Source organism: Macrosteles quadrilineatus, unplaced genomic scaffold (assembly GCF_028750875.1).
Source record: "Macrosteles quadrilineatus isolate MER2022 unplaced genomic scaffold, UCM_ALF_1.0 Scaffold_8__2_contigs__length_117827958, whole genome shotgun sequence".
Lineage (NCBI taxonomy): Eukaryota > Metazoa > Arthropoda > Insecta > Hemiptera > Cicadellidae > Macrosteles > Macrosteles quadrilineatus.
This window is the reverse complement of record NW_026542601.1, coordinates 26,504,923-26,529,281: the sequence shown is the minus strand read 5'-3', so window position 1 is coordinate 26,529,281 and position 24,359 is coordinate 26,504,923. Positions and strand designations below refer to the sequence as shown.

Below are 24,359 nucleotides of genomic sequence, written 5' to 3'. Positions count from 1 at the left end.
TCGCACCAAACACTGTTGTGCATCATTTTTTTGCTTGTGATGTACTTCTTGATGTACTACTTGACGCCAAACTTATTTTCGTGAGAGAACGGTTCGAGTACACCGATGCATTAACTGTGTTAATAAAACGCATGAAGGAGATTTCATTTGTGTTACTAATAGATAGCCTAATGGAGCCTACCCGCTTTTCCCATTAACATGTATATAATTAGTCTGACGAGCCGGCTTTTACTATCGAAGTCTCCAATATCATAAGCTCCGATCCGAAACGGAGCAGATGGCGGGTCAAGATGGCGCCCATCATGATCAGCATTGCTGATTTGTCGACAGATTTGGCGAAGAGATACATAATAACTGTGAGCATAGCAGTAATGAATAAGGAACAGGTTGTGCCATCTGGTCTATTGGTTAACAGGGCATGATCCTTTGACTGTACAATTCGCGGAAACCCGTTCAGCAACAACGCAAATGGAATCTGTTGGATTTATGTAACTGAAACGCTAAGAACATACGCGATATAGATGACATTTAACTGTGATTGACGCATAGAGCGCTTGTCTCATGAATGTTACCTACCCCAAGGCGAGCGGTGTGGATAATAACAGATTGAGCCTTATAGTGGGAGGTCAGTGGACTACGACAAAACCCCATTATAGTGCCTAGTTTAAAGGTCAAAATAAACGAAACGATATTCTTTAAATATCATGATGGAGATGAGAATAAATGAAAATGTACACATATGGAACCCAAAGTTTAACACAGAAATTGGCCTGTAAGATCTAGGTGGTATACGGATCTGCAAAGTTGAACGGGATTGGCCACCGTAGAAAAAGGTTGGCGTAGGTCTTGTCTCACCGGATGTTGCCAATTTGGCGCGAGATCAAAAACAGATGTCAGGTGACGTGGTGGCGCCCAGCTGGTGTTTTACAACTTTGGCAAAGGTGGAAATCGCAGTCGGAAGTAATTAGTTAGCCGCGATTGTGATTGTGTCCTGTTGGAATTGAGAAATAAGTTAAATCTAAAGAATTAAAATTAGCAACTGGTTGTTTGTATTCGCATAGTCAACATGCACACGAACAAAGTTTGCCTCTGTTTGGAAACTATCTTGTTTCACCACGAATGCCCATAAGCTGTCAACATGTGGACACAAAGCCATTCAACTCCACAAGAATATTGTCTCACAAGTAATCAAGGCAATCTGATCCGGAAGGTTTCGCTTTGTCTAAACTTTGGTTTCGCAACTGGAGTTTCCGATGGTCCTGAGGTCACCGGATCCTCCTGAATTGTCAAGTCAGGTGGAAAACAAGGATCGGGTGTCCGCCGCGACGTTACGCTGCGCCCCCGCAAACGGTAGTTTATACCATGGCAAATATCTTAATCGTTCGAAATAATTAAAAAATAGTTTAAGACGTGTCCAAAGAGTATTTTTTTGTTAAGAATCTTTTTCGACCCTTGATAACCCTGAAAAAATCAATACAAAATTTACTTTGCTTCCTCATGCCCCACTTTGCTACTATGACTCCCTTATGATGCACTAGTTTCAGTTATGTACGACCGTCCCGACTTCACCGAAGGGATTTTATTCAGCGCATGCCACTGAGAACGCCACGCATAAACTTTACACTTAAGATTCAGTCGGCTCCCTTTCTCACACTTGGGAAACGTCATATTTGTCAACAGCCCAGGAATTTACGGAGTCGTTTGAGAGGCGGAGATTTTTTTGTCGCAAGTTATGGTAATGTTGCGCACGTGGTCAGACGAGACCTCCGCGCCGATCTGCGGTCATGCATGTGTGTGTGTGTGTGCGTGTGTGTATATGTCCAGCCGTCTGCATCACAACGGGCTCAATTTACAATGCAAAAAGACCACAAATGTTTTCTTAACATGCTGTGAAATAGTCCTATTGAACACTCCAGCTCTCCGTGTCGATGAGATTCGAAGATGGGTGAGGGCTTTGAACTGTTCTGACAATACGAGAACATTGCACGTGTCTGCTGCTCTGTATGCTGCAATCGATAGAATATACTTCAACTTTATAGGAATTTATTAAATCAGGATTAATCAAAAAGCAAGTGATAAGGTTGAATGTTTCCTATAGAAAATTCATGCATTTCAATTATGTATGCCAGTGCTATGCTACACCTTTTGCTTGAATAGTGTATTACTGTAAATATTAAATAATCTGAGATTACACGCAGTTCCCTATGTCAATGGAAAGTAAGCTCAGACATTCATTCAGTTCATTTTTAATTTTGACCACGACAGCGTCTGCTATGTACTGTACCATGTTGCTGTTTATTCACCTGATAATGAGTTTACATTTTCATACTCGGCTCTTCAGTTTGCCCACTTAATGTTGTTAGCATTGCATGATCTCTAGTTTCCTCGTTCCCATATAAATTACAATCAGTGAAGATTGTGTAACAAGTCGCTCATCGCTAACTAACTGGTCCTAGAATCGAGTTTCTCATCTCCCCAGTATACTCTTGCCAGTATTTTATTCTCTGGTGAATTCATACATACAACTCTTGCACTCAGAGCTAAACGAAGTTTCCTCCGAAGCCGATTCCTATCCAAAACGTGAACCATAAAACCATTGTGTCACTAGTTCTTTTAATAACTGCATATATAAATCCTTCCTGTTGTACCTTGAAAGATATTCACTATGGTTGCATGTTCTAACCCTCTATAGTTTCATTTCATAATACACTAACCTATTAATTTAGGAGGATTTATCCGTGTTTTATCCTGCCATCTGCCTACTCCTTCGCCACTAGACATCAGCTATTGCAGCCACGTCCGCGGCAGCCGATGAGATCCCTATCTTTCTCCCACAGGAGTTTTTGTCCACTCTCCCATCCAGATCACGTACCCTGGAGTACGCTCTGTTCCCAGAAAAGGCTCCGGTTCGGAGCTCATTTCCATCTGCACGGTTTGGCTGAAAAACGTGGAATTTGTAACGATGAAACAGTGAACGCTGGAATTGTGGAATGCGGACCGACGGCATTTCTGGAGTTTTAGATCAACTGGCAGTGTTACCGGACATCTGGACGGACAAGTGCATTTCTCATGTGAAAAAGTGCGAAATAAAACACTCCTATGGTGCTGTTGAAATTAAGCCTGTAAGAAACCAATTATTTGACTTTTGTTTTATTACTTTACTACCTCTGTGCTTGCGGATGAACCTATTAGCCTTGTCGGTACTTAGCCAATGTAAATTGTTGAGGAAAGTGACCTTCGGAAATGAGTGCTAATGGCAGAACCACGATTAGAGTTACTAATTTCCCCTCCTTGGAAGAAATGATAAACTGTTCAACTCACTTTTAATATATTTTTGTGATTGTTAATATCAGCGTGTGTTTTGCACGGGGATCATACAATACACATGCCTTTGTCGTGGATTCAATTTAAGAAGCACAGCTGGGTAGCTGAGTGCTCGCCTTGTAATCAAAATGTCGCTATAGGAAAAATCATTAAGTTTTTTTATTGTTCAAAAATTGACCCAACTGTCCTTCGTCATTGGATTTTTCATAAAGAATCCCTGACCAAGGAACCACTAATAGTTAGCCAATAACAAAGCTGTCATATAATTCATTCAAAATTCATCAAGATCTTCCCACTACTAGAAATCTCACCCAAAACTATTGCTTAGCTCATAAATACGTTATGGAATACGCAAACTGTGTAAACTGACATCTTAAATATTATAACAACTAGGGAAATACCAGAACGAGAACACTCTTATAGCTCACTATACAGACTAATAACCTTAACACATTTTAATTTTTTTTTTGTGGAATCTTAATAACTACTTGGCCGAATTGTTCTTGCTCTCGGTCGAAGTACTCCTGTCGATACGAAGTCTTCATTATCCCGAGTAAGTCGTTCAGTCTAAATGACCACCATCAATACCACAGATGACCCGGCGGCGGCGGTCTGTTTTCGGTCACTCCAACGACCACCATAAACCCCCGACCAAACCATCGGTTAGCGCCCTGTAATCACGTCTCACGTCATCTCGTGGTCTGTTTAATTGCTTTATTTATCCAGAACGGCCTTCAATCAACTCATTGGTCGCCATCTTGAATTTTTGTCACGCATCACGCATGTATTGTTACGCAATGCTGTCTATTATGCCTAGCACGATGTCTGTTTCTATTGTAGCTGTCATGGTGGTCAAGAATCAAGATCGAATCGATTCTTGTCGCGTTCTTCGGTGGTGGGTGACGTGATCAAACCCTTTATTGACTGAAATAACTAATGGTGTTTGGCAGATTGTAAAGGATTCTGGGGTGATGATGATTTTGCAGGTAGTTTGGTCTTGCATAAAACCCTGTGCATAAACAAAACCCCTTTTTTCGGTAAAATTGTTTGTCTATGAAGCAAAGGTTCAGTTGTACCATTGACTATACACAGAATAGACTTCCCATGTGATATAATCAATTGCTGTACCCATAAAATGTTCGGTAGCCATGAAGCCATGTTTGTCAATCCAAATACTCAATGTTGTTTAGTGCTTTCTTATCAGCTCTTTCTAAAAAAAAAAACCTCTTCGGTAGGAAGAGGTGCTATGCCAATTTAGAAACAACGTAAGGATTCTATCTTCTATCACTGACTAGTAAAACAAAAATATGAATCTGTTTCTGTTATATTCCTGAAACGTGGTTATATTATAATCATACAAGTTCATCGCGACACGAGTTTTTCTGTTCAAAATTATAGAAAAAGAGCCAAAATAAACGGCAAAAAACACGTTTCGAGACGTGGTGTACAGATTCTTTATCAGTTAGCTGTCAGAAAGTCAGCTGATGCAACAACAACAAAAAAAAACTGTTCCAAATCAAAACAACGAAAAAATTGTGATGAAATATTTGAGGTTATGTTTACACTCGCAAATGACGACAAAACAAACAAAGTGAAAGTGGAATCAGGATATAATGGAAATATTATTCAAAATGCTGTAGTTTTGTTTCTTTTACCAGTATACCTTGAAAGTTAGGAATATTATTAAAATTATTAGGTCATTACTAGAAAGTAGGCCTAAGAAGAGTTAGTACTAACTTAGAAGACGTTTGTAGGAGACATTGTAAAATAACATACAGTTATAAACATTATTGACACTTTCGAATTCAATATAAAAAAAACCTTCCACACTCTCATGATAGATTGTGTTGGCTAATATTAAATCGGTTGATCATAAAAGAAGTAAAAAAATCATGGTATTTCGATTCATTTGTTTACTCCCTAACTAAGAACACTTGGTTTGAAATCTAAAATCCTTATTTAACATATAAAATATCTTAACCCTGTATGAGATCTTGAAACATCTTTAAACTGATACTTCTTTGAACAAAAACATTTCATGACTTTTCAGAGGGACCGATACAATATGAGGGACAGTAGGTAGGCAAGAAAAGAAGAACATTCTTTCAAGTGAAAAAATCCTTAGAGATAAGCATAACCATAAGGCCTACCTCTGTAACATGTCCTTTCTTTGCAGGAGTACCAAGTGCAGTATGTGATCGTGAAGGCTGGCCCTTCCCCACGTCCAGGGTCCTGGGTGCTGGAGAAGTCAAGAGATGGTGAGGTGTGGAGTCCCTGGCAGTACTTCGCCCCCTCGGACGAGGAGTGTTGGACACGCCATGGAGTGCGACCAGCACCTCACAACACCGATCTGCAGACGGACTCTGATGTCATCTGCACCTCCTACTTCTCCACCAAGCCTAAGCCGTTTGAAAATGGCGAGGTGTGTGAATCTTTTTTTGGCTTTTTCAGCTCCATTGGTAACGTTTTTAGGTCTAAATCCTGGTCTTGTTATTGTCTAACGCTGACCTATTCCGTAGGAAATTGATCCAATACCAGAAGGATGTTTAAATTTAGGGACTTAAAGATAGGCAGGCTATGTAAAGAAAGATGGGTATACATAAACTCACTGGGGGTAGAGTTTGTATAGAAACGGCTAGCCTATCCAATCTTGGTAATTTGATTATTATTTTTTGTTAGAGAGTGTATTCTTTTACTTAGTACCGTTGCCAAAGACTATTATGAAGTTTTAAAAATGGTCTGTCAAAATCCTGTTGTTAACTGTTTCTCATACTGTTAGAAGAGATTTGATTGTTAACAAAAATTTGAACAGGAAATCGTTGCTGGAAGGATCATTATTAGTAGTGATAATAACACTTAAAACTGTGTCCGGAATGAAATAGGATATTATTCCATTTTATAATTGATCAAGTGATCTGGTTGTTCTCGGTTGAAAAGTCATGTCACTCTGAAGTCCTCTTATAATCTGCTACTGCCACCGATATTAGTTTGAACCCACCAACAAGATGTTTGCTCTTTAATGCTTTGGTTAAAGATCACTGTCTTGTTAAACCTTTTATAAAAAAAAATCTGGGTTAACTACAGATCCACGTGTCGCTGGTGAGAGGCCGTCCAGGTGCGAACTCTTCCAGTGAGGAGCTCCTGAGGTTTACAAGAGCTCGCTACATCCGGCTGAGACTGCAAGGCCTCATAGCTCCTACCTCCAAGGACCGTTTCTTCAAGAATGTTGACTTTCCCAAGAAGATGTTTTACACCATAAAAGACGTCACTGTGGGAGGCCAGTGCATCTGTAATGGACATGCATCTGAGTGCAGATTCAGTTCATCTAGTGGGGTGAGTTAAGAAGTGGTGTTTGTAGTCAGCTCAAATTGTTTTGTCCTTATGATGTATTTTTTCTCAGATATGGCTGAGTTCAAGTTTAGGAAAACAGAATTTTGAAACTTTCTTTTCAATAAAAGGTTATTTTACCTTGATTTTTGTCTAGGAGGGATTCCTTTACCACTTCTTAGTGTGGACGACAATCGTCTCAGTCAGTATCATACATAGTCGGTGAAAAAATGATCATCCATTCTTAGAGGTAAAGGTATTACTAGACAACATCAAGGTAAAATAACCTCTTATTTATTTGTTTTAGTGATTCAAGACTACTTGAAGCTGAAATTACAAAACTCTTATGTAAAATTGTTAGATAATTTTTCCCAACAAATACTATAATGCATATTTTTGTTGTGCCATATAGCTCTATTATTTTGTGGAAGCAAGAAAATGGAGAGGAGTGTCTGAGATCCTAGTAGTTAGGCTATTGTAGAGTTCCGATTACTCAATCCCCAGGAAATCAAGCACCAAACGCATATTAATATGTTTTTTCTCTATAGGAGTCGGAGTGTGAATGCAGCCATAACACTTGTGGTCCTCACTGCGACCGCTGCTGTCCACTGTACCACCAGGAGCCGTGGCGACCGGGCAGTGTGTGTCATCAGTGTCAGTGCTTCGGACACTCCTCGTCCTGCCATTATGATCCAGCTGTTGCTGCAGCTCGGCTCAGCCTCAACATGTACGGAGTCTTCTCTGGCGGCGGAGTGTGCAACAACTGCTCGGTAAGTGTAATGGTTTAGATCAGATTTGACTAGAGGACGTAATACAAACACTGTTGAACCTCGATAAGAAGTCTCTCATGGTAGTCTCTCATGGAGATTACCAAGTAAGACTTGGAATCAAGGTTGGCTCTTTAAGAGGTTTGCAGTAACATGTGAGTACTTTACACATTAGTTGTAGAGAGAGGGATCTGAGATATAAACCTGCGCCTGAATGGAAGGGTACCGGTAATAGTTTTTTGACAGTAAACATATTAGGGATTCCCAGTTTGTTTACATGGTTTGTTTTTTATTAAATCTATGTTTTCTAATCGTTCCGGTTATCTAACTTTACTGTGGTAAGTTTTTGTTGGATAACAGATATTCCACTGTACACATTATTCAATTAAGAACTGTTTGTCGTAGTCTATGACAGAGACTACTACCAAATAGATGACTTGATCTTGATTTATCATACTATCTGTTTTGAATGCTCTGTTCTGCTGTCCAGAAACACACGACGGGCGTGAACTGTGAGCAGTGTGAGGCTGGCTGGTACCGGCCGCTGGGTGTGAGACCGGACGCAGCAGAGCCTTGTCTGCCATGTAACTGTCACAGACAGGGCTCCAGCGGCCTGTGTGCTAGGGACGACTCCCAGGGAAAGGTAATCCACACAGAACACTTGTGAAGGTGTAAATATTTAAGGTACTAGTAGGAGATATTAAATTCTTAAAAGTTAGCAACTTTTATATTGTTTGAAAAGTTTCCTAAGTTGTCCTTAGTAAGGGCTTTTAATAATGGTCCCGGCCAAAAACCAGCTGATCTTGATCGGTAACAAAAGCTGTGGTCTCATTCATTCTGCATTTATCCTTCACTTATCCTTCATATTTGCCTTGAGATATGCACCCTGTTGTGTCTTATATTAATCCTTTTTCATTCAATAAATATATTAAAATCCCCAGCCTCTTTCTTACCAGTTTCTTACAGAAGCTTAAACTTAATATCTTATAGAGAACTACAGCAAGCCGGCGGTTTGCATGTGATTCGCTATGAGCCTGAGAGTTAATTACGCCCCTCTCCACCTACCTTGTGGGGAAACTTTCTCTTCATAACGCCCCCTACAAAATTAAAACCTCATGCGCCCCTGGGCCATTTTTAAAAGTGGCAGTAACTACAGTATTCATCAAATACAGTATTTCACTCAAAAACCTTTCAGTTATGTAACCTATTACTACAGGAGACTCTCGCTCATCCGGACAAATGTGGCGGACGTCCGGTCCGGATTACGAAAAATCTGGACTATCGAGAGTCGAGCAAATACACAGTACTGTATATAGCAGATTTTTCAATTTATTTCTAGGTCCAAAGTAATGATAGCCCGGGCATATGCACTTCCACCGGTAATAATCTTTTCTGCCGAATTTTGTTCCAGGTCCACAGTAATGACAGCCCGGGCATATGCACTTCCCCCGGTCATAATTTTTTTGGTTGAATTTTGTTCCAGGTCCACAGTAATGATAGCCCGGGCATATGGACTTCCACCGGTAATAATTTTTACCGCTGTTTTATCCGATTTTTTTCATTATTCGAGGTAGTCTCGGTCCCGTTTCGCTCAGATAATCGGACTTCTACTGTACTGTGCCGCTAAAAAAAAAAATCACGATTGCCGATCCCGACTACCGGGAGTCCGGACAAGGCTGATCCGGATGAGCGAGAGTCTACCGTACAAAGTTGTACTACTTGGTACACTTTTCAGGCATTAGAGATCATCAATTTAAGCAAAACCCCTCAAATCTGTTGATTGCTGGACTACATTGTGATTGGAACATTGGAACTCTAAAACAATAATTAGGTAAAGAGGTAAGCCGATATAAAAGGGGGAGGGCCTAGAAGTACAATTGCACTTGAGATTTTATCGTGTATCTCTTTAAGCCCTCTTAACTCTAAATTTCTCAGGTAAGCTGGCTGAACTGTCTCACATTCCAAAAATACCCATAATCATTACAAAAGTAGAATACTGTACCATGTACGTACATAGATTGTATTTATTAAACTGAAAGATAAAGAGTGGCTTGTACTGATGTGATTGTTCTGTGCCAGCCAGCAGGCACTTGCGAGTGTCTTGTGGGTTTTACTGGAGCTAAGTGTGACTCCTGCGCGGTCGGCTTCCACAACTTCCCCAACTGTGAGCCTTGCCCTTGCGACCCGGACGGCTCTCTAGCCACTCACAACTGCGGCAGCACCTGCCAATGCAAGGTGGGTCTTAACATTAGTTTCTCTTAAACTCTATGTACATTTCTATTTCATACTATTCAGTGGGATACGTTCACTGTGCTCTTTGGAGCCATCTATAATGCCATTTATTTCAAAGGCCAGTATCGGCAACACTAGATATCCCAAAAACATTAGGATATACCAAAAAGCTACTTTACTTTTTACTTTAGAACAAGTTAAAAACATATCACCATTATTTTTTATTGATTTTAATAATAACAAACTCAACTGTCAACTTTACTACTTAGTTTTGTACACCACTTTTTTTGTGAACCTCCGTAAAAGGTTCATTCTTGTTCCATGTCCTACCTTAACTGTATTTCGTACTGTATAATGTTATTTCACACAGACCAATGTGGAAGGTGACCGGTGTGAGAGATGCAAGCCAGGCTACTTTTTCTTGGACAGAGACAATCCGGATGGCTGTACAGAGTGTTACTGTTCTGGAGTCACCCACTCTTGTGTGGAGGCCTCAGGGTATAGGCTACATGAGGTAAGTTACTGGTAATACTGTTTTGATTTTTCATTAACAATTTCTCGCTTTGTTTCTCACAGGAATTGCAAAACAAGATTTTTTAAGGTTAGGTTTTTGTCCTGAACTAAATAAAATGTCAATAATTTATCGGAGTTGCTCAATTTTATAGATAAATAGAGATTGGGGTGTAACACTTCATTGCTAAGGAGTGATATAATATCTAATTTTAGTCAAAGTGAATTATGTTAAATTGTTACTTAACCTATAAGGCCATCTCAAACCACAAAAGGACATCCATCTTGGTCTTGCTTGAGATGTGGTGTAACGTTGACGCTTGTCTTTGGCTTTACAGATTTAGTCGTTTTACATTCTTGTTTACCAACAGTATCTTGATCAAACTTATTAACCCACAACTTTAATCTTTCCTCTGCATCAACTTCAACTTTTAAAAAATTCAAAAGCTGAACGAGACAATTTTCTGGTTCTTTAGTTGATGCAATGTGTAGAACACGGTGTCTTTCCCAGACTTTAAACACAGGTTCTGGGATAGCTGATTCTACTAAAGGGAAAATTGTTGCTGCAAATTGTCTTTGGTTACACCCAATGAATCTAAAGATCTAAGCTGAACCCCCAATTTATCATAAAGATATGTCACAGAAAGATTGTCCTCTCTTTTAAGAACTAGGGTTAACAATTCCTTTACATAATATTCAATGAGGAACTCGTCTTTCCCATATCGGGACTTCAAAACATCTACAGCTTTTGCATAGTTTTCTATAGATGCTGGAAAAACTTCAATGAGTTTTTGAGCAGGAGAATCGGGTTTCATTGATTGGTAAAGACACTCAAATTTTACTTCGTCTTTCAAATTATTGTCATCATGTATTTTAGCAAATTGAGACCAAAACCCAATCAAATTTTTTATTTCTCCATCAAATTTTTTAAGCTCAATTTTTGGGAGTCTTACTTTACAATTTGAAGGGGCCAGTATACTAATATTTTAATGTGAATCAACTGCAACAGCTAGCTGAGTATTTTGAACTAACATAGTTACCTCATGATACTTCTCATTGTATTCAGAAGCTGTTGCTATCTCCTTTTCAATGTCCTCTTCATAAGGATTCTCATTTTCTACCAACTTGCTTAAAACTTTTTCATTTACTTTCTGTAATTTGTCATGAAACTCAACCTAACCACACTACCATTTCTCACATGACACACAACTGACTCCATTACAAAAACAACTTTAAGAATACTAACTAAAAAAATATGTTTAGCACTCTTATAGTCACTGTGTCATAATTTTTGCATTTGCTTAAGAAACTCTCCAGCAGAATCATAGTTAGTGGTTGCCTGTTACATGTCTTATTTGTGTAATTGAATGATGTAGGCTATGGTTCATTCCATTGTAATGGTAACCCTGGTTTTGTCTTGGTAAGGTGAACACCCTGGCCAACTGGCTGATTAGTGACTTAAACGTGAGCCGGACAGTTCTGCCCTCACTGGACCCAGACACAGGGCTGCTGTCTGTGGGTAACTACGAGCTGCCCGACCTGGAGAGCTACTATTGGCTGGCGCCCGGGGAGTACCTCGGCAACAAGCTGACCAGCTACGGAGCCACACTAACCTTCCGGGTCAGCTGGGTCGTCATGCGAGGCGACACTAGCGGCAAACCCACCATGGGTCCTGATATTGTACTGGTGGTAAGGGCTACACCTCAGGACGTAGTCTAGGAGTTTTAACAAAGATTTTCATACAAAATTTTTTTAAATCAAAGATTTGGATGAAAATTAAGAGAACCATGATCACAAAGTGAAATAAAAGCTATGCTAAGACAACACAAATTTGATAATTCTTTTATAAATTTAAACCTCAAAGAATAAACCGTCTTTTGTTTTACCACTAGGGAGAGAATGGGGTACATCTGGGGTACGGAGAGAGCTGGTATCATCAGAACAACATGAGTGTGACAGTGCAACTGGTAGAAACTGGCTGGTACCAGCTGGAGGGAGGACCAGCCACCAGACAGCTGATACTGAGTGTACTGGCCAATGTCAAGTATCTGATGCTGAGGGCAAAGTTCCACACTGACCAAGTAGAGGGGAGGTTAGTATTTGAAAACTAATCCCTATTTACTAATTCCAGTTTTCCTCTTTACTTAATCTCATTTGCCAATTTGCAAAGGCCTTCAGTGTTTAGATATCCCATCCATATGTTTATAATAGCCAGTTAAAAAAAAAAAAAAAAAATTAATGAACATAGTTGACTGATAAGACTGGATATTGAGGACTGACTAGGAAAATTTTGCATCCCTTGAAAAGAAATAAGAGGAAATGATTTTCCAACAATCGCTTTGATAATATTAGATACATTTTTTCACATTTAATTGTAATTTATCGAATGAAACATTTTACCCTTTTGTTATTTATCCTGATCTGTTGTCTGTCCACAGTCTGGCGTTTGCCTCGCTTGAGACAGGTGTGAAGGGACTGAGTGTAGGAGGGACTGCCGTGGGCTACCTAGAGCAGTGCCACTGTCCACTCGGTTACGCAGGGCTGTCCTGTGAAGACTGTGACTTTGGCTTTGCTAGGATACTACCGGACGGTTCCAACGCACGCCAACACGCTGTCTGCTCCAAGTGTAACTGCCACGGACACGCAGCCTCATGTGATCCGGTCACAGGCCAGTGTGGGGTGAGTGAAGCTAAAGCATGGGTTGGATGAAAAACTACACAAGAATTATAGTTAAGAATTTGATTAAATTATTAATCAAGAACAAGAAGTATGATATTACTTGTACCTTCCTGTGCAAAAGTGAGTAGGGCTATCAAATGTCCTTTATAAAAACAATTTTGGAGATGCAGCTTCATATCCAAGCATTAAAAACTCTAAAAACTTATTTCTATAGGATAAAATGGAAATGTGGCCGCTTTTACTGTTTTATAGAACCACCCTGTTTTGGAAATACCCCTCCACTATCCATAGTTAGTTTTGATTTAACTTGGTTGATTTAATTTGGTTTAGTTTTGATGAAATCGTGGACATTCGAGTAACTACTAAATTATTTACTTGTTACAGGAGTGTGTACACAACACCGTAGGTGCCAACTGTGAGAGCTGTGCAGCGGGTTACTACGGAGACGCTACTCGCCAGACACCCCAGGACTGTCGCCCTTGCTCCTGTCCCCTCACTACCCCTGGCAACAACTTCAGCCCCTCGTGTCACGCTGAGGGAGATGACCATGTGTGTACTCAGTGCCCCGAGGGATACCAAGGCCGTCACTGTCAAGAGTATGTTTTTGGGATATCATTTGTTCAATCTAGTGGTTCAAGATAGTGAATTAAGTTTGAAGTATTGAGACTTCAGGTTTCTTGGAATATACTTATATTATTGATGGCACTGGCACAACTAACCTAGTTTTACAGTATGTAATTTGAAAATGGGAGTCCTCTGAATTACGTTTTTACAGCTAAAAGGATTAAAATACGAGCAGTACCGGTACTGTTGTGGGATCCTGTTTTTCCTTCAATAATTTTAAAATAAAAAATTTAAGTATTTTATTGTTTTTTACCATGGATGGTATTTGCAAGTAGTTTTCACCAACACTATATATAATTTACATTAACGATATTAGATGTGGATTACGAAACTCTTAACAAAGCAGACTATGGTAAGGTACTTTTACATCACTAAAAATAACTAATACATACGGTGGAAATTAACAGATTTATAAGGTTTTTCAAAAAGCGATCCGACTACAAATTTGTCCTGTCTTTAATTCTGAGGTTCACAGGACCAGGGAATCCACTGATCTCTCTGAGAGTATGGATCATACTCAGTGTCCAAGTTGAGTGGGTGTCATGTCTCAAAGACTCAAGAGTGCGAGAGAATAGGCCTACTTACTAAATAGTAAAAAAAAAAAACATACCAATACCAATAATTAAAATGTATCTTATGGTTGATGTAGTCAACGACAAAATCTGTACCATTAGTTAGGAGAAATTTACTTTTACTTTTTCATTAAATCCTGCCCTTGCAGCATGTTTAATTCCAATATTTATACTTATCTACTAACGCTTTTTTTTGCAGGTGTGCCCCTGGGTACTTTGGCAGCCCGACTACGCCCGGCTCCAGCTGTCAGCCGTGTGATTGTGACGACAGTCCGTGTGACCCTCTGACTGGGCAATGTGTCAGTTGCCGAGGAAACACCGAGGGGTGGCGATGTGAGAAATGCAAGGCTCTACACTACGGCGACCCTTCACTGCACGACTGTAAACGTAAGTGTGGAAGACACTCAATTAATAGATATTTTACTCCAAAAAGTACTAACCCAGGTATTTTGACAGCTATGTGTTAACGATAAGGCCTAAGGATTCTAAATGTGTTAAGGATTTAAGGCCTATGGTAAAAATATTGACATTAAAATTCTATGTAGTTTTGATGTTGCAACATGGTTTAGTTTTCAAGTTAATGTTTGGAAATATAGATACCAGCAATAATGAATACTTAATTGTGATATGTTTGCAGCCTGCGAATGCAATGAGATTGGATCGCTAGATGAAGAGTGTGATCCCGAGAACGGACAATGCGAATGTAAGGAAAGATTCACTGGAAGGAGCTGTGACCAATGTCTTGTAAGTAGAAAGTAGTTCAAATATCTAAGCTTAAAGTTTGAATCATTTTGAAATACTTACCGTTAAGTAGTGGTGAAGAATGCTTAAGAACAGGTGTGCAGCAATTGTAATGGTTTGTTTGCAAATGAAAATTATTGACATTTTTTTTAACTTACCAGTGTCCATTGATAAATCATGTGCTCTTAAATGAACAGCTACAACACTAACAACAAAGTCAGTTACAAACACCAATAAAATATCTATGAATTGAATAGCTCAGTAAACATCTATACTGACATGCTTGGTAAAAAAACAATAGCTCAGTGCTTGATAGTGCCCTGGACCCACAAGACAGACATTGCTGGTGGGAGTCCGACAGCCTGCACTGTCTTCATCTTCTAACTGCAGCCATATATGGCTTTTTCATACGACTCTCATTATAATGTTAAGGCTATGTCTTATAATCACCGCACAGATCAATATTCTATGGTTACAAGTTGGCCTAGTTGAGGGATAAAAAAACAAGCTCCTGTTAAATTAACAATTGGGTCAAGAATCGGTTTTCTCAAGCACAACCTTTCAACCTTTTTGAAAGAATAATATAACTTTTTGATAAGAAGAACACTAATCATTTAATTATGTGTCATCCAGGTAGGTCTAATTCAGTTGTAGATACCCCTTCATTATCAGTGTGTGTTTGTTTAGCCTGGGCTGGGCAACGTGACTGCAGGTTGTGTACCGTGCCAGTGTGCCGGTGATGGTGTCGCCAGTGAAATGTGCGACCCAGTCACTGGCGCTTGTCCCTGCCTGCCTGGTGTCCAGGGTCCGATGTGTCACCACTGCCTTCCTCAACACTACGGCTTCTCTTACTCTGGATGCGCCAGTTAGTACCTTATTATTTTATACCAGCCTTTAATTTTTATTTGCTGCATGTATGCATTTTTAGCGAATTTCCCATATAGGGAATAAGCTATTACCGTAGTACTCATGGTAAGACCTGGACGCGGGACCAATTTTTTTTTCGTTTTGAGGTCCCTAGAGGCCAAAAACACCATCCGTTCAAATTCATATATATATATATATTTATATATATATATATATACACGAGGAGAACGTTAAGTACTCATGATATATCTGATACACGATGGGAACGTTGGGTCCTCATGAGTCCGAGTACTTTACGTTTGCTGGGTATATATTTTAACGAATATAAGATTGACTGTCAGAACATTAAGTCCTCACATTGCTGCCAACGTGAATGAAATAAATTGTCCAACTTTTGGAAAACTAAATATTACGACAAAGATTAGTGTACCGGTATCAGTTACCAATTACTGATTTAGTTTCTTAGCAATAGAAAATTATTCAAACATAACGGCAAAAAAATAGAAGAACCATATGCTGTCGCAAACATCTTAAATGATAATTTTGCTGAGATGGTTGACAAAAATGTTTTACCAAAATTAAAGAAAACCCAACAACATTCTGATCAAAGTATTTTAAACATAAAATTTAGGTGTCAAACCATCGATGAATCAATTTTGACATCCATAATTGATTCAATAAAACCTAAATGGTCATCCGGTTATGATGAAATTCCAATCAAAATTATTAAAGAATCAAAATCTGTTTTGTTAAAGCCACTTTTACATGTGATTAATACATCACTAATAACAGGCGTTTTTCCCGCTCAACTAAAAATATCAAAAATAATTCCAGTATATAAAAAAGGTGATAAAAAAGATCCGCAAAACTATAGACCATTGGCAATTCAACCTGCTCTATCAAAGCTATTTGAAAAAAGTTTACTTTTTCAACTAGTAGATTATTTTGAAAATAACCACTTATTAGATCAAGAACAGCATGGATATAGAAAAAATAAATCTACTACTACAGCTCTAATTTCTTATATTGAAAATGTATTACATAAGTTGGATGAGGACAATTATGTTGTTGGCGCCTTTTTAGATATGTCTAAGGCTTTTGATAGCGTGAATCATTTAAAGTTACTGCAAAAACTCAGAGCATATGGAATTAGTGGTAAAGAACTGGACTGGATAAAATCTTATTTAGAGGGCCGCCAACAGTTTGTTAACATTGGGTATTTAGATGGAAATAAGATGTACAATGTTAGATCTAATGTTAGGGAAGCTAAGTATTCTGTTCCTCAGGGATCTGTGTTGGGTCCATTCCTGTTCCTGTGCTACTTGGGAGGGATGCCAAAACATTTATCTGAACGGGTAGAAAACAATGCCCTCTGCTTGTATGCAGATGACATAAGTATGTCTATACATGAGAAGAATATTGAACTTCTTGAAATAAAAATGAAAGATTCGCTCAAAATAATTGGAGATTACCTAAATGAAAAAAACCTTTTACTTAATGAAAACAAAACAACCTTTATCAAATTTGAATGTAAAAAGTCTGGCGAAAAGATATTTGAAAATTTTGCATGTGAAACCAAATTTTTAGGTCTAACCTTGGACAGTACACTAAAGTGGACCTCACATGTCAATAAAATATGTAATAAAATTAGCTCCGGTATTTTTACTTTAAGACGACTATATCCCCTTTGCAGTAAAGAAATTTTGCGTGTGGTTTATTATTCAAATATACACTCCCATATTGCTTATGGCATTGAAATTTATGGTGGAACAAATAAATCTAACTTAAATGAAATTTTACATTTACAAAAAGAGGCCATAAGGTGCATCCTTAATTTAAATGAAAATGAATCATGTAAAAATCGTTTCAAAGAATTAGAATTCTTTACAGTTTACAGCCTCTATATATATAAGACTATATTATATGTTAAAAGCCGGGAGTCGCAACTGCAAAGACAGCAAGATGTACATACTTACAATACTAGACACAAACAAAATTTTATAATTAAAAAGCATAAAAAAGAAAAATTCAAAGAAAGTCCTGATTATATTGGGGTTACATTTTTTCATTCCCTCCCTTGTAGCATCAGAAATGAGGAAAACGGAAATAAGTTCAAAAAAAGGCTTAAGAATTTTCTAATTAGTGGAGAGTTTTATAATTTTGAAGAATTTACTGCACTATGTTCAAATATGTAAATAAACATGTAAATATGTAAAAAAATAAAATGGATCAGGAAAATGGTTTTAGTATTAGTTATAGTTTAAGATTAAGACGCATTCATGTACACTTTGTTGTATGTTTGAATAAAGATTTATTTGACTTGACTTGACTTGATAGTCTTAAATATAAACACTGAATATTATTGGTATATTTTTATTGATATATATTTGATTTATTTTCGTATTTCTAGTTGTTATACGTTAGTTGTTTAGTTGCCAACAAAATATTTGAGAGAAGAATGCCTATATAAATAGCGCGGGCTGGGACTTCCGATACTTTTTTTATAAGTAAAATACAGTTTCTTTTGTGCATAGCACATTGTTTTTGATAGATCAAATCATTTATGTAAAACAGTAAGATAATTTGTGGCATTCATGATACAATAGCCAATAAAACATTCAGTACAACAACCAACAATCAATGGTTATAATTATAAAAGTTGAGAATCTACAGCTCCGTGAATAAATCCACCAGTATCATTTATGCGACAGCACTTTAAGTAAAAGTTAGCGTATGTGCATGCTACACAATTTGATATCGAAGTTGTCATTCTGATTAACATTTCAGTTTTCTTATCTTTATAAGAACGAGCATCGGCTTCATATTAGAATGGATAACGATACTAATTAGTTTCCTGTTAATTGTTATTTTGTTAATGATGATTATTTTGTTAATATGATTATATACAAGACATCTGCAACGTATACGATTTTTTTTTAAACATGAAAATATCCGAAGTTATTAAAAAATATCTACCAATCGTTAGTAACATTAAACAGTATTCCTGTGGAAGTTCTTAGTATAGTATTGAGTGAGGTCTGGTTGATTAAAGTTTTCCAGTTAGTACATATAGATGGTTATACAGCAGGCTGTAGGCTACATGAACCAGAAAACCCGTTGAACAAAATCAAACAGTGTTGTACAATGTACATGGACAGTGCACTAGAGACGGTGCGAACGTGCGCACTACGACAGTGCGCTCTCCGTCACGTCACCAAGGGCCGTCAGCTGTGTCGTGGGGACGTGGTCAGTTGGTTGTCGCTCTGTCTCAGTGGACCAGTCAGGGGACGCGGAAAGGTCGCCCCCGGAAACATCACCCCCCTACGTCATAATGACGTCAGAGACCGGGGGTGATGTTTCCGGCCGCGGACACTCAATTTCAGTTGCAGCATTCACTAATCGATATGACGAGTTAATTTTGAGTTTGCGTAATAATTAGATAATTATATGCATTTATCATATACAATTACCCGATTTTCTAATCACAATTAATGTCAACCGGATACGTTACCCCCGATCGTTTTCAAAATGCACACCCCGGAAAGGTCTCCCTCTGCCATGATCTCCCCCGGTATACCTGCTGAAGGGCTTGGGCTCGTGACTCGAGCCAGCTATTGTTAACAAGGATGGAGACTGTCCCATATTACCACCGCTCGACTGAACTCTCGTGAATGTGAAGGATTTTAACTGGCATGAATGGGAAGGATTTTGTATTATTACGCAAATTTTGACAATATTAAGATAAATACAAATTAACACTTCGATACCTATTGTGCTTTCTCTAGACATTTCCCGTTAATTTTATACATCAAATGTATAAATCTTACTAATATTATAAATGTGTGAAAGTTTGTGTGTTTGTTTGTTTGTTTGAAGTTCAATCACGCATTAACTTCAACATTCATTAACCTGCATTAACTTCGTCAGGTTCTGGACGGATTGGGCTGAAATTGGCATGATAATAGCTCACATTCCCGAATCACATATATGCATATGCTTATTTCAAAAACCCTTTCGGGCTCCGCCCCAGTGCCTCTGTAGTTCCCCATGTTAACCTTATTAGTATTCATATGTAAAGGGAATTAAAGAATTTAGTCAGCTGTTACAACTAACAAAGTTTGTTCTATGATATGCAAAAGCATTAAAACGTTATAAAATTTACCAACAGGTTGCATCACTATTATTTTTGTCATGAATAAAAACAGCTATTGAACTAAGCAACAACGAACAACTGTGATACACAATGAGAACTGTATTAGTAGGATTGTTTATAGTTATGTTTATATTTTTAATTTCATGAATAATTTGTGATAATTTACAAATTTTTCGTAATCTATTTTTTTATTGTTTAGGTGAAGTGGTAGAACATTATGGCTATCGTAGATGTGTAATACTATAGTATACCGTAAATTTAAGTATGCAAATTTTATCAAACTGTGTCCTCCCCCATTTCAAACGCAAAGCTCGAGTATAACTGCAATAAGCATTTTATACTTATATACCAACTCTGTATGAAGGACGGGTACTCTGCTAGTTACATATAGTTTTTTCCGTCAACGTACAAAATGTATATGAAACACGTGGAAATGAAATAAAATGTTTATAGTAAATAATTATAATATAATAAAAACAATAATTATAAAGCTTTCACTGCCCCAAAGTTCTCAGGTGATCTAATGGGCCATGGGACTCCAGTTTTTCGTTTTGTTGCACTTGCAGTTTGTCTAAACATATTGAGCCACAAAACAATTGATTTCCGGTCCGGAACAGGGGCCAACAGGGCCAAATTAAACCGATTCCGAAAGGCGCGCTGGGCTGCGATCACTGAGCATCCACTGGAAAGAATATGTGTTATTTGCCACCAGTGTCATTTGCCACCGCTCTAGGATTTGTGTCATTTACCACCACTGTATACCTGGCTGGGTGAGTCATCAGTCCCAACCCTAGTCCTCATTCACCCAGAATGAATTCATCATCCAGAATTCATATTTTTGTATGTCATAAGATAATAGTCGAAGTTCCCCATATTCATATAATGTTTTCTCTAAATCGAATAGTTTCTGAGATGGCAATGGTGGCACATTTAAGTTCTTCCCCCTGTATATTCGCAGAATAATAAACACTTACACTGCAGGGTTTCAAGATTTTAATGGGATTTAGCCTTATTGTTGTGTCATATACTGTGACAAATGCTATTTTTGTATTATTTATCTAATCTTAGGCCATGTAAGGAATATTCAAATAGTTTAAAATACCTTAACATGGATAGGCCTATACTGTTTAACTTGTGATTATGTGAAGTTTTGGACTCAAAATGTGCGTTCTTTTTAGCCGAACAAGATGGTAAAATTAATTTTCATAATTCACAGTTGTGACTGTGAATTATAACCATTTATTTATATATACAAAAAATTATAAGTACAATTACATGGTTGTGACACATAGGTACGGTCAGGCAGGAATTCCGGGAACTGACCCTACTGGTGGCATTTGACACTGGTGGCAAATAGTAGGACACCACTGGAAAAGTAGGCCTCAATGGCAAACGTACGCTCTTCACTGTTCCAACGCATAATGGCGACTAAACTGTGCAAGGACAAAACTTTATAGCCTCGTCTCTCAAACGAGACTGCTAGGTCTTCGCTATGGCATGAACAAACAAAATGGCGCACATTTAAAAAAGGAAGTTATGCTGCCCCACCCTGTATAACATAGTTAAGGAAAGGTTTAGTTATAAATTTAGTTATAGTTAGTCTATTTACTAAATAATAAATCCAACTAAAATTAAGTTGCCAATAGCTATAGTATTTTTAAAGCCAGTTTCATCTTTTTACTATAATTCGTACATTAACATAATGCATAATTATCAGTGTTATCTAGCCTATGTACATAATTAATTTGGAAGGGGTTAGTTTGTGAACAGAGCGCCTCATAGAGTTTTAAACAGATTTTGAAAATGTTAATGCTATTTGTAAAAGGTATACTCTGAAGTAGCACTAACAATGAAATCAGCTCCAAATATGGTAGGGGATTTTCCCCAGTGTTTTTCTACACCGGTTCACATTTTTATAACCCTCAACATTTTGGTACCTATATCGACATAGACTACACACATTCTAAAAACATGTCATAACTTTCGAGGCATAAACATATACTTACACAGATTTGATTTCAGACAAATCTTGATTTTACCCAAGTGTAGAAGTATTAGAGATGTATAGTTTAAATCTACAGATTTCCTACGGTTACGGTAAGAAAAAAACAACATTTAAAATTGAAACAGTATGTGGGCAAACACCGTCGATCAATATTTAAGTACATCAACTACTTGTAACATAAAAACGTCAATGACAGTTTGAAACCAGCTGTTAGTTAAAACAGCACTGAAACGACTTTAAATTGTCAGTGTCGGCTTCTACACTAAAAAAATTAAACTACAAAAAAATGAAATCATGGCATTGACATTCCCTTTCTTTGAAAATTATCTTGATTTCAACACAAAAATCACGAAAATTGCGAAAGTGGTTGATTCAGAATCTTAAAATAAAAAAAAACCCCTGTCACGTTTAAAAATATAATATACTAGCTGTAACCCGCGGGCTTTGCCCCGTTTAACTTCTTAATTTTCAAGATGATCTCGTTCGCACAACCGATCAACAGACTGTATCGATGGTGTTTCACTTACAGTCATTATAAATTTGATTTTTTTCTGACAGTAAAGGATTTGCATTTACTGAAAATGTATAATATTAAATTATACGTGATGGAACAAAGTTTGTGGTACAAAAATGTATATCTTAAACGTCTAAACATTCGTGACGAAAGTACATCAATTTAGGTTTTCATGCCTGTACGGGAAAACAAATAAAATAAGATTTTCCAAATCTTTGTATTTGCTAAAAAAATGGCCCTAAGTGCGCTAAATGAAGTTTTTATTTAAAATATTAGAAATTTTCAGAATCTTTATTAGATTTTGAATAATAATAGTATAGAGGTTAAACATCTGTATAAGACCTCATGTGCAATAGAGGTTTGGTTTGTATAAAAAATCATTAAGCTTCACGTAGGCATCGACAAGTATTACTAAAATAATCTTCAATTAATAAACTTTAAAATGATTTCTAAAAATCTACTGTTTATGAGATTTTTTTGTTTTTGAATCCAAGAGATTCTCTTAAAAAAAACACGGAATGGCTACAGTTGCATTTCCTTTAAAATAACTTGTATTTGATTAAATGATATGGCAAATAAAGGCTGCAATAAAAACAGTTTTGAAAATAGATTTTTGTACTGTAACTTTGTAATGCCTTGAGACTTATCCCGGCGCGCTCTGTCACACAGACACTCTCATTTTAACGCACTAACAAGGGTCCGGGTGCTGTAGGATGCCAAGAAGTCACTCCTGTGGTATAAACTAAACTATAAAGTCTTTATGTACTTTTGGAGGGTGTTACTTGTATTAAGTTCCATGCAAGTGTGCAAAATTGGGGCAAAGTGGCAAAGAGATTGCATCACTGCAACGGTAATACAGATTTGTATTTGTGGTTTCGGTTGTTGAATAAACTATAGATTAAAGGAGTACTTTAATCTATGATTAAACTGGGGGGGGTCGAGCTGGTCTAGTGGTTAGAGCGTGGGACCGGCTCCTGAGGGCCCCGGGTTCAAATTCCGCCAAATCACCAATGGATTTTATCTAAGTGGTAAAGCCGTAACCCCTAGGTCTAGCCTAAAGTAATGTGAAAAACAATTCAGGGCACGTGCCTACTGTCCTAGGACCAAAAAATCTATGATTAAACTACCGTGGCTATTAACTTAATTTCAAGTTATATCTCATATTTAATCAATTAAACGGATTTTAAAATCTAACCATGCGGATAATAGACTTCAATTAGACTTACTAAGTCTCAGAATTCACAAAACATATTATTTTACTTCAAAACGAGTGTTTGACCAATCCTACATAGGTGAATCGAGTAGTAGCTAAAAACCGAATATAATTCAGAACAGCTAGTTGACTCGCATAAAGACAAATTCTTAAAAAAATCCCTGTTCATATTTTAGCAAAATATACCACAATTGTTCAAGTTATCGAGTTCACATACTGTATCTTAAAATTCATATTGCAAGTCATTTCTATTAAGTAGAGGGTAGGCCTATTTTTATTTCAAGATTCTGACTCAAACTCATAACGGATTTTCGTGCGTTTTGTGTTGAAAGAAATGTAATGTTGAAAGAAAGAGAATGTTGAAGCGATAATTTTAGTTTAGGGTTCCAGAATTTTATAAATTAAGTTTATATTTTTAAAAAAGTCTATAAGCCGTTCGTTTCAATGCAATTTGTTTTAACTAACTGTAGCTCTAGCTGTTGTAACTAATTTGTAGTTAAACTGTCACTAAAATATTAACGTTACATGCTGTTTACAAAATTATTGATCGTCGGCATTACATGGTTTTACGATGTTGTTAAATGTAGATTTCTGACCTAAAGTATTTGCGTTTTAAGAAAATGTGTAATCTTGAACTGCATAGCCTAAGTATTTCCGTATAATCAAGTTTTGTAACAATGGGGTTATGTTCATATCAAAAGTAGTATGTTATGTACAAAGGTTATGTTATGTCGAAAGGTGATAAATATTTGAGATCATGTTAAATATAAACTTGTGTGCAAATGTTTTAATTTTTCTTTCCAACATTTCTGAGTTTTCTAGGGTGAACTT

General features: G+C 37.4%; 1 protein-coding gene across 1 annotated transcript in view; it reads left to right on the top strand.

Annotated features, from left to right (window-relative positions):
• The window catches only part of LOC128999821 (laminin subunit alpha-1), a 132,888-nt gene that overhangs the window by 63,676 nt on the left and 44,853 nt on the right, over window positions 1-24,359 (top strand). Inside the window, exons 3-15 of the mRNA XM_054426512.1 lie at window positions 5,501-5,746; window positions 6,409-6,657; window positions 7,200-7,421; window positions 7,909-8,061; window positions 9,498-9,653; window positions 10,021-10,164; window positions 11,586-11,849; window positions 12,053-12,252; window positions 12,599-12,839; window positions 13,224-13,435; window positions 14,235-14,422; window positions 14,673-14,779; window positions 15,464-15,641. Coding sequence (XP_054282487.1) covers window positions 5,501-5,746; window positions 6,409-6,657; window positions 7,200-7,421; window positions 7,909-8,061; window positions 9,498-9,653; window positions 10,021-10,164; window positions 11,586-11,849; window positions 12,053-12,252; window positions 12,599-12,839; window positions 13,224-13,435; window positions 14,235-14,422; window positions 14,673-14,779; window positions 15,464-15,641 — 2,560 coding nt within the window. The remainder of the gene's footprint in view (window positions 1-5,500; window positions 5,747-6,408; window positions 6,658-7,199; window positions 7,422-7,908; window positions 8,062-9,497; window positions 9,654-10,020; window positions 10,165-11,585; window positions 11,850-12,052; window positions 12,253-12,598; window positions 12,840-13,223; window positions 13,436-14,234; window positions 14,423-14,672; window positions 14,780-15,463; window positions 15,642-24,359) is intronic.